Below are 11251 nucleotides of genomic sequence, written 5' to 3' on the forward strand. Positions count from 1 at the left end.
TTTTCCTTGATGGTGGCTTTTTTATATGGAAATATATCAAATAACTATTTCTGAGTTGGTACTGTTATTTCATTAAGATTCTAAATATATACTTTCTGAGTTTTAATTTATTAAGTTTTTTTTTTTCCTCAAAACTACATAGCGCACCTTTAACTAAAATATCCAATATTTTGATTTAAAGTTTTCTAACATCTTGACAACGATATCCTGTTTCTTCAAAAGAAATAAAAGGAGGGGCTTCCTCCCCTTTTTAAACAACATCATGTAAGTGAAGCTGTAAGACATAAAACTTGTCAGTGAAGAGTTCAATGTGTAGACGAGCACGTGAACAGATCCAAAAGGCCCGTGAAACACCTGATTGATTAGTTATTGAAAGTTGTTCAGTTTTTTCCCTAAATGTCATTTTAAAGCTTAATGAAACATTAGATATTTTTTGTCTGTTATATATAGCAAAACAAATGCTTTTGCGTTATTGATAAAGACATAAACTGCATATCGTGACTCACAATATTAAAAAAAAAAATGCTTAACTCCTCCTCAGACCTACATATTGGTTTATTGCCAGTCTGTATATATTGTCCCCCAGCTTCTGTCTTTTGCTCCGTTTTCCATGAATTTATTATATTATTAAGTACATGTTTTGATGGAGAATCATTAGTTCAGGGAGGATGTATTCTGTATAAAGTTCTGGGTGTCAACACAATCAGCAGGTGTAACTGACTGCTCAGAGCACAGCCAGTTTCCCGCATTGTGATTCTTTTATCACTCTATCGTCTTGAAAACTGACTACGTAATGTTTCCAGCTTTTAACATAAGATATTCTCCATGCCTTTTTGCCTCAGGGGTTCGTCATGGCCTTGAAAAGGAGACGGGCGACATCCCCCTCTAGCAGTGTGAGTGGAGGAGATTTTGACGATAGCCACACTTCATCGTTAGTGTCTTCAATTGGGAGAAAGAGGAGAAGGACCTCAAACATTCCAACTGTGGATCCTGTAATTTGGTTTTACAGATTTCAGTAACTGTTTTTGTTTTTGACCTATTGTCAGAATTAAGCTAACCACACAATTTATGTAGTTGACTTGATAAAGGGTGTGGATATTTTAAAGTGTTTAATCCCCGCCTTGCAGATTGCTGTATGTCATGAACTGTACAACACAATCAGAGATTACAAGGACGACCAGGGCAGGATGTTATGTGAGCTGTTCATCAGAGCGCCTAAACGGAGGTGAGGAAAAAAAAAAGGAGCGGCCGTTAGATATGTGCAAATGATTATGTCCCACAGAAAGTGTACAAGTCGTTGTTTCTTACAGGAATCAACCCGACTACTACCATGTGGTGTCTCAGCCTATTGACATGATGAAGATCCAGCAGAAATTAAAGATGGAGGAGTATGATGACGTTGAACAGCTCACCAGTGACTTTCAGCTGTTATTCAACAATGCAAAAACATACTACAAGGTAAAAAAAAAAAGCAATAAAACAACTTACTCTAACTTAAAAATGATGTGTGTTGGCAGAAATTATATCTTTGCATGGCTCAGGCTGTACAGCTGCATTAATATGTGCCGCTTGTGTCCGTGTAGTCCGACAGTCCTGAGTACAGAGCAGCCTGTAAACTGTGGGACCTTTACCTGCGAACCAAGAATGAATTTGTTCAGCGGGGGGAATACGATGAGGATGATGAAGATGGCTACGATGCTGGAGACAATCCTGGAGGGTCTACTGAGGATGAGGTGACATAACATGACCGATAACTTTTTCATACATTTTTATGCATGATGAGCTCCATTACGTATAATGATGGTATGATAGATCAGTTTTTTTTATTCTAAGGTGATGTTATGCAGATTAGATGTGTCTAATTGCAACATTCTTTGGGTTGTAGCAAGGAATTTATTAAAATAATGAAACCACACACATAATAAGGAACAAAGCAAAAGTAATATGTGGAAAGAATAAGGGAAAAAGGGATACAATTAAGTAAATGACATCATATAAAAATGATACTTTTTAAAAAAGATATGCACAAAAAAGTGTATATGCAAAAAGTGAAAGACATATTATTAAAACATATATAATACACATACCACTGTAAATGAGCTTGACAATAAATAAAGATGTGTACAATTTTTGTTTTATAACTTGTCTAAATCTCTTTTTATATTTCCACATTTTAATTCCTTTTTTTTTTTTTTTTAATTTCTCTTCATATTTTGACTTTTTAAAAAAAAAAAATTCTCCTATGACTCGATGATGCACAGAATACTGTGTATCACTAAGTTTGATACATTATTTCCTGACCTAAGCTGTTTGACCACTTGTGTGTAACAGAGTACACCTTCCTGCTTGAAAGAGTTCCTGGAGCAGCTCCTTGATGCTGTGGTGTCTTACACCGAACCCACTGGCCGTCTGGTCAGCGAGCTGTTCCAGAAGCTTCCCTCTAAACTGGTACGAGCACCTACAGTGTGGCTAAAGACATTATTAGTGAAATGAGGGACTTGGCTTTGATTTACAGTTTACCTTTATTCATTTAGCAATACCCAGATTATTATGCCATCATTAAGGAACCAATCGATCTGAAAATCATCGCTCAAAAGATTCAGGTATGATTTTACAATATCCCTGTTAAATCTTGATACAATTATTTACATTTTTTTTATTTTCATAAAATGCTGAATACATGTATTTGCAATTAGTTGGGCCACTACAGGAATGTCAGTGCCATGGCTAAAGACATAGATTTGCTGGTCAAGAATGCCAAAACTTACAATGAGCCTGGATCGCAAGTATTTAAGGTGAGTGTGTAATTTACAATATAATATTGTTGGAAATCATTGGCAGTGTGTGACATACATACATACACACCTATGAGCTACTCATGTGTTCCAGGATTCAAACACCATCAAAAAGATTTTTTCTCAAAAGAAGTCTGAGATGGAACATGGGGAACCGATCAAGTCCAGCATTCGTATCAGGTAAACTGGAGATAATATTGTGAATAATGTGGAATATAGACCTGTTGACATTTAACTCTGTTGCTGTTCTTCTTCTATCCTACTCTGTCAGGAACAGAAGGTCCGCCCAGGGAGACCGGCTCTCGGCCATAACCATGGCTCTTCAGTATGAAAGTGATGAGGAGGGGATACTCTCTGGTACGTCTGCGCCTCGTTATCTTCATCAAACGTACACGTGAATCCACCAGGCACTGATGAAATGGCTCTGTTTGTATTGATGAGTGTTTCTTTATTGATTGATCTTCGCCTATTATTCTCAGGTACTGTCCATTATGACGAGGGGGAATCTGAGGCGGAGAGCATGACCTCTAACATGGACATGACTAATCCCATCTTCCAGCTGTATGAGGCCGTGCGAGGTGCCAGGAACAGCCAGGGCCAGCTGATCTCTGAGCCTTTCTTGCAGCTGCCCTCCAGGAAGGACTACCCCGACTATTTCCACCAGATCAATCAGCCCATCTGCCTCCATCAGATCAAGTAGGATCAAACTCTGTGTGCTTTCATGTCTGTGTTTACAAAGGCCAGAATCATTTAATACTCAGCAACATTCAAGCCTGTCCGCGTCTTTTCCACCTATTGCAGTATCACCACCTGAATCTCAGATCACTGAATTTTAATCTATAACTGAATATTTTTTAAAATGCATCAAATTATCCTTTCTTCAGTTTAAATCCCTTTTCAAGAGTTAATTTAAAAGCCAAGGAAAGCCCATTAAGAAAAATTCTCCTACAAAATAAGATATTTGGTGTTGATTCAGGGGTTTAATGTCAGCTTAAGTTAGATAAGACTCTTTGGTTTTCAATTAAATTTCAATTTAGGTTAAGTGATTGAAATGGTTTTAAAAATAAAAAATGAGATCAGCTTGGTTGATTTGTTTTCTATAAACACATTTATAATTGGTTTTAGTGCTGTGGAAAAAGTCAGTGGGAATGACATAAACATTTGCCTTTCTTACAATCTTTTGAAACAGAAATATATCAGAATTTATAAACACTATCTGGATGAAAACCCGTTTTGCTTCATTTTTCAAGTTTTTGTTCATGTTTTATTTTGTTTCACCAACATTCTCTCTTTTTTATTTTCTACCCCTACGGCATCACACACACTCACTGTACAGTACAGTATTTCTGTGCCCTCCTTCCCAAATGTGAGAGCCCGTAATTCCCCACAGGAACAAGATGAAGAACAACGAATACGAGAGTGTCGAGCATGTCGACTCAGATCTGACGCTGATGTTTGAGAACGCCAAACGCTACAATGTTCCTCACTCGTCCATCTACAAGCGTGCTCTCAAGCTCCAGCACATTCAGCAGGTCAGTCCCAAAGTGTACTTGATGGATTTGTGGTATTTTAAAGACCATAACCATTCGATATATGTATTATTCATTTTTGCCTAGATGAAGAGAAAAGAGCTTTTGCAGAGAGATGATGATGATGGAGACAGCATGCTCTCCTCTGCCACATCTGACACCAGTAGCACAAAAAGAAAAAGGTTTGTACTTTGTCACATGTTTCATGCTCAGTTCTTCTTTTGTTTGTCCGAGTTTGACTTTTTAGCATTTTGTTTTCAGCCACAAGAAAAACACAAAGAAAAACCGAATGAAAGTCCTCCTAGCTTCTGTAACTGAGGCACGAGAGGCCAGCACCGGTCGGAGGCTGTGCGACCTCTTCATGGTCAAGCCCTCGAAGAAGGACTATCCCGACTACTACAAGGTCATCCTGGAACCAATGGACCTCAGGACCATTGAGCACAACATCCGCTCGGACAAGTACATGACTGAAGACGCAATGGTGGAGGATATGAAGCTGATGTTCCGCAATGCTCGGCACTACAATGAAGAAGGCTCCCAGGTTAGATGTGTTTGGTATTTGTGGCTGCATAAAGAGTATTATAATCTATTTTGCTATAGCAATAGTGACACCTTCCATAGCCTGAAAAACACATTTGTTTTCTGTAATAAAGAAGAGCGTCTGTACACTTTGTTTTGTTCAAGGTGTACAATGATGCTGACATCTTAGAGAAGATTATGAAAGACAGACGCAAGGATCTTGGGCCAGCTACAGATGATGATGACATGATGTCCCCAAAGTTGAAAATAAGTATGTCTTCGTAAATTACATGAAATCAATCATTGGTAAGATTGGTTGTAATACACATGCATACACTGTGTTTGACTGCAGGAAAGAACAACATTACTCTGAAGAAGTCAAAGTACTTAACACCTTTACAGCAGAAGCTGAATGAGCTTTACGAAGCCGTCAAAAACTTCATCGATAAGCGGGGCCGTCGCCTCAGCACAATCTTCCTGCGGCTGCCGTCTCGCGCTGAACTGCCCGATTACTACATCGCCATCAAGAAACCTGTGGACATGGAGAAGATCAAGAGCCACATGTTGGCTAATAAGTACCAGGATGTGGACGCGTTGGTGGAGGACTTGGTCCTCATGTTCAACAACGCCTGCACTTACAACGAGCCCGAGTCTCTGATTTACCGCGACGCCCTCGTGCTGCACAGGGTGCTGTTAGAGACCAGGCGGGACCTGGAGGGTGGAGATGACGGCCATGTGCCCGACGTGCCCCGCCTCATCCAGGAACTCATCCGCAGCCTCTTTGTCTCTGTGCTCGGTCACCAAGATGACGAGGGCCGTTGCTACAGTGATTCACTCGCTGAGATTCCCGCCCTGGATCCTGCTAGTCCTGAGAAGCCACGACTCAATTTTGAGATTATCAGGACTAATGTGGATCGAGGGAGGTATAAGAGGCTGGATGTATTCCAGGATCACATGTTTGAAGTGCTGGAAAAGGCCAGACGATTGAATAGGTGAGGTACTGTTGACCATCCCATACAAAAACAAATAGATTGTCTAATCAACTTTTAATGCACTGATGTTGCATTTAAAGAAAGCCAACGTTTTTTTTTTTTACACCATATGTTCACTACAGGACTGATTCTGAAATCTTTGAAGATGCCGTGGAGCTGCAGCAGTTCTTCATCCGGATCAGAGATGAGCTTTGTAAGAACGGAGAGATCTTGATGTCTCCTGCCCTCAGCTATACCTCCAAACACCTGCACAGTGATGTGGAAAAGGAAAAGAAAGAGAAGCTTCCCAAGGAGTTTGAAGAGGACAAAATCAAGAGGGAGGAAGAAAAAAGGGGTATTTTCTTACAAGTTACAGTAAAAAGATTAGAGCACATAGGAGTTAAATCAAGTGTTGTCCCAGCAAATACTGTGGCATTGTTTTACTGACTTAGTTGTGATTTCCCAGAAGCTGAGAAGAGAGAGGACTCTGGTGGAGGATCATGGCAGTCAAACCTGCAGCGGACATATAGTCAGGACTGCAGCTTCAAAGACAGCATGTACCACGTTGGAGACTACGTGTACGTGGAGCCGGCGGAGCCAAACCTCCAGCCTCACATCATCTACATCGAACGCCTCTGGCAAGATGACACTGGTCAGTTTCAGTGTCTTTGTTAGTACTTTCAGGTAGCGTTCCAGTTCAGTAACACACATTTTGTTGAGACCGGTTCTAATCCATTCATATTTTTCCGCCTCTGATACTTGTAGGTGAGAAGTGGCTGTACGGATGCTGGTTCTACAGGCCAAATGAAACATTTCATCTGGCCACAAGGAAGTTCTTGGAGAAAGAAGTTTTTAAGAGCGACTATTACAACAAAGCTCCTGTCAGCAAGATTCTGGGTAAATGTGTGGTCATGTTTGTGAAGGTAAACGTTTTTATAATAAGGAACAACTTACATTTGATTGTTATATACGTTTTGGCTCTTTAAATGTGTATTGACTAAGTACTTTTGGTTTGTTTAATTAAAGGAATACTTTAAACTTCACCCAGAAGGCTTCAGAGCTGAGGATGTTTACGTCTGTGAGTCGCGCTACTCGGCCAAATCCAAGTCTTTCAAGAAGATCAAGATGTGGGCCATGCCCTTGAGCTCTGTTCGGTTTCTTCCCAGAGAGGTACCTCTACCTGTTGTCCGTGTGGCGTCCATGTTTGCCCCCAAACAAGAGGAAAAACCACCAGAGGCCGCTGAAGAAAGCAAAATGACAGACGTCATTGTAGACAAGGTAAATGTTTTTTTTGTTCGTTTGTTTTTTTTTTTATGACTGAGAATACATGTAGTAACTAATGTCAGGATAACAATTTGTGTCTGCAGGAGAGAGAGGATGTTCCGATGGATATGACCAATGGGGAGCCGGGTTGTCAGTATTACGAGCAGCTCTGCTACAACAACCAGTGGCTAAAAGTTGGAGACTGCGTTTACATCGCCTCACATGGGCTAGTGCGCCACCGAGTGGGCAGGTAGAGTAAAAACATGTGCAGGCTTTTAGCAACATGCTCATAATGCAGTGTATTTGAATGGTAGTGTCCTCCCACTTAGTTGATACCTGACAAAAAATATTTTGCTTAATTTCTTTAAGGATTTAATCTAACGGGCATACATGCTAATTAAACATATGGAACACAGGGAGCTCGGCACAATAGCATTTTAGAGTGCTCACAAAGATACAAAAGTTCTCTGATATGCGGTGTATCTCGTCTAGCTTATTTCTAATATATATGTATATTGAACAGGATTGAGAAAATGTGGATGCGAGACGGAGCAGGCTACTTCTTTGGTCCGATCTTCATCCATCCAGAGGAAACAGAGCATGAGCCCACCAAGATGTTCTATAAGAAGGAAGTTTTCCTCAGCAACCTGGAGGAGACTTGTCCTATGACCTGCATCATAGGTACCCTGCTTACTGTACATTTGGTTGAGCTGACTATCAACACTTTGTTTACAGTGTGTAAAGTTGAATGTATTTAATTTATACAAATAACCAAATGCATTTACTGAGTCAGTGTTCTTGCTTCATAGGGAAGTGTGTAGTGTCCTCCTACAAAGACTACCTGTCGTGTCGGCCCACTGAAGTGCCTGAAGAGAACATCCTGCTCTGTGAGAGCCGCTACATTGAGAGTGAGAAGCAGATGAAGAAGTTCAAGGGTCTTAAGCGCTTTTCACTCTCTGGGAAGGTGGTGGAGGATGAAACATACTATTTTAGGTGAAAGAACTATTACTATGAGCAGACGAACAGGAAAGAAAAAAGTCTTTGTCGAAGAGCTACAAGTCACAACTTTCAAATGCAGAGACATTTTTTGATTGTCAGAAGCTATTTTCCAGTTTTATGAAATAACTTTAAATATAGGTGTCGGGTCTTCTTAACGAAAGGATTTATCTGGAAAAGGTGGATAAATTGCACAGTATATTTTTCTGATGGTCTTATACAGGAAGCTCATTGTGCCCCAGAAGGAGCCGTCCCCTCTCTTGGACAGGAAAATTGAGGAGCTGGAAGCCAAGTTTGCTGATATGACAGATGAGGAGCTAGAGGATCTTGGAGATGATGATGGCGAGCTAGGGGACCAGTCTCTTCCTATGATGCAGTCGTCTTTGTCTAGTGAAATGGATATCATGCCTTACACACCTCCGCAGGTCAGGGTTGGTGTAATTACATGTGTAGATTTGCCCTGCAAACTAATGAGCGATTATTTGGCTTGTACCATATCTTGTAAATGTTTCTCCTGTTTTTGGTTGCCAGTCCACGCCAAAGTCCATAAAGGGCCTTTCAAAGAAGGAGGGTGCAAAGCGGAAGATCAACATGAGCGGCTACATCCTGTTCAGCAGTGAGATGCGAGCGGTCATCAAAGCCCAGCACCCGGACTTCTCCTTTGGGGAGCTGAGCCGCCTCGTTGGCACAGAGTGGAGGAACCTGGAGGGCACGAAGAAAGCAGAATATGAAGGTGAGCAAAGCTTCTCTAAGTTCTAGCTCTATCAAGACATTTTTGTTTGAAGAAATGTGAATCATGTAAAGTTTAACACCCTATGCTTGTCTTTTTTTTTTTTTTTTTTTTTGCTTCAGAGCGAGCAGCTAAAGTGGCCGAGCAGCAGGAGCGTGACAGGGCCCATCATCAGACGTCCCCTAGAGCAGGTACCCCAGTAGGGGCACTGATGGGGGTGGTGCCTCCCCCAACCCCAATGGGGATGCTAAATCCCAGCATGACGCCTGTGTCAGGTAACCCCTCATAGATGCAGATGGATCTCCAGTGTTCACTACAAAGCTGGAATAAGAAGCTGAACTGCTAGATGTATTCACATTGTTTAAGTCTCCTAATCACACCCATGTCAGCATGTTTGTGATGTTGCAGTGATGTAGTTTCTAGAAATCATTTAAAAAGCCAAAACTTTGATTGTTGTACAGTACTCTTTATTCATCAACCTGCACATCGTGGAAGACACCACATGCCTCTATCTGATTGCAGAGCCTGAGGTGAAAAGTTTGCTGTACACCATTTGAGAATTGGGGCTTAAAAATGAGTCAGTGCTTGACAGTAGTGCATGTGCACATACTTGTTTTCATCATGCATTTTCCGTGTGTGTTGCTTTTTTTCCCATCCATATTCATCATAATGATCTGATCATTATATGATAAAGCATATTAACATATTTCTGCACGCATAGTTGTGAACTAGTTGATGCATGTTTAACTAATGCATGTTGCTGTCTTGTGTCACTGCTGTTCCTTCCTAACAAGGTGTGATGGGTGCATATAGGTCAGCAATGATGCCCCCGCGGGGCCATGTTGCAGGCATGGTTAGTATGACTGGCATACCGACACATCACATGGGGATGCCTGTCTTTCCCCAACATCTCCTGCCTGTTATTCCTTGGTTTCCTGGAATGCCGTATTTTGGTAAGAGTGCTGTCATAGCCACCCCACCTGCCACGCAGTTGCTTCCTGTCTACCAATCTGATTCGCTGGAGGGGCTACCTGTACCAATAGGCTGAGGTCCTTGACTAGTCAGTTGAGAGCACATATCCTGAATTGGGGGTTGGTTATTTATCTTGATCATTACCAGTAGGCTGGGTCATGATGTGTCATTGAGAAAAATTAATGTCTCCAATGAGAACAAAAGTACATTTTATATAATTGTAATTGGCATTCTTAAGTGTTCTAATGTGAATAAATAAATATATAAAACCTCTTGTTAAATTCAGTATTGGACTTTTTAAATGATATATTGGTAATACAAACCAGTATCAGGTTGCCCACTTCGATTTTTGACAGTGTCTTGATGTTGAATATCTCCACAGGTGTCAGTGGCATAGGAGGTGGACCTGGATCAGGAAACATTCATGGATCCCAGGTAATGTGTACAGCTCTGTAAGAAAGAAACGACCAAACCACAGAATCAGAAATTACATATACGTTGATGGCTTGATACACAGTATGTTCATTAGATGGGTTTGATTGGCCCGGGGCAACAGGCACCACCTCCTTACCCAGGACAAGGCCAGATAGGACAACCAGCACTCCAGCAGCCCTCCACCCCGGTGTTTGTGACCCCACCAGCCAAGTCTCAGCGACTGCTCCACTCTGAGGCATACCTCAGATACATCGAGGGCCTCACCGCTGAGTCGTCAACCATTAGCAAATGGGACCACACTCTCTCAGGTTAATCCTGTTTTTCTATTTCCAGTGATGAAGACTGCAGAAAATGATAATCACACTGGCTGACATAGCTTGGAGATACAGGTTTCTGGGTCTTGCTTGTTCAATTTCAAAGAGTAAAACCTGATTTGCAAGACACATGCATTAGAATATTATTTACACACTATGAAAGCCTTAAATAAAATAACAACAATGTCACATTCTCTAATCCTAATAGGTTTGTAACAGACAATGCAGAATGAGTATACCAAGATGTGTAACTTTTTTATTTGTGTACTATCAGTTCAAAAACAAGATGTGCGACTGACAAAAGAGCAGGAGAGCAGACTACCATCCCACTGGCTGAAGAGTAAGGGGGCCCACAAGACAATGGCAGATGCACTTTGGCGAATCCGTGACCTGATGCTGCGCGACACCCTGAATGTCCGTCAGTCGCACAACCTGTAGCATGCCTGTATTTTGAGCCTCTGTTCCCTCTGTACCTGTGTGACAGGGAGAGGATTAAGCTCACTAAAAGCGTTCATTTTGTGTTGTCGTTAAAAAAAAAAAAAAAAATGTGTTTGTAGTCAAAAAAGCTTTCTGTGTTGAAGCTGTTTTTCTGTTTTACATTTCTGATATACTGTTCTATCAGCTTTACCGTTAATGATTGTCATTCTGTGATGATTGCCTTCATGCTTTCACGATTAAAATGTGAAGAGTTAAGTTTGGTGTCATTTATTTACGCAGTAGGATCTTA

General features: G+C 41.1%; 1 protein-coding gene across 4 annotated transcripts; it reads left to right on the forward strand.

Annotated features, from left to right (window-relative positions):
- The first annotated feature begins 851 nt into the window (after window positions 1-851).
- LOC119020600 (protein polybromo-1-like) lies at window positions 852-11217 on the forward strand. 4 transcript variants are annotated; one of them, XM_037100049.1, is made up of 29 exons: window positions 852-992; window positions 1128-1225; window positions 1311-1458; window positions 1584-1733; window positions 2332-2448; window positions 2535-2603; window positions 2697-2795; window positions 2890-2975; window positions 3067-3152; window positions 3275-3491; window positions 4186-4327; window positions 4412-4506; window positions 4586-4865; window positions 5009-5114; window positions 5196-5835; window positions 5958-6169; window positions 6281-6466; window positions 6580-6737; window positions 6841-7092; window positions 7182-7327; window positions 7601-7758; window positions 7887-8070; window positions 8297-8498; window positions 8605-8806; window positions 8926-9078; window positions 9598-9756; window positions 10158-10210; window positions 10332-10518; window positions 10799-11217. In XM_037100049.1, exons 1-29 carry the CDS (start codon window positions 852-854, stop codon window positions 10960-10962), a joined length of 4890 nt encoding a protein of 1629 aa, XP_036955944.1. In that variant the 3' UTR covers window positions 10963-11217. The 4 variants fall into 4 exon arrangements, with proteins under 4 accessions (XP_036955944.1, XP_036955945.1, XP_036955947.1 ...); XM_037100050.1 differs by having other exon boundaries at window positions 6284-6466; XM_037100052.1 differs by having other exon boundaries at window positions 3073-3152.
- Window positions 11218-11251: the final 34 nt, after the last annotated feature.

Source organism: Acanthopagrus latus, chromosome 6 (genome assembly GCF_904848185.1).
Source record: "Acanthopagrus latus isolate v.2019 chromosome 6, fAcaLat1.1, whole genome shotgun sequence".
NCBI classification, from domain to species: Eukaryota; Metazoa; Chordata; class Actinopteri; order Spariformes; family Sparidae; genus Acanthopagrus; species Acanthopagrus latus.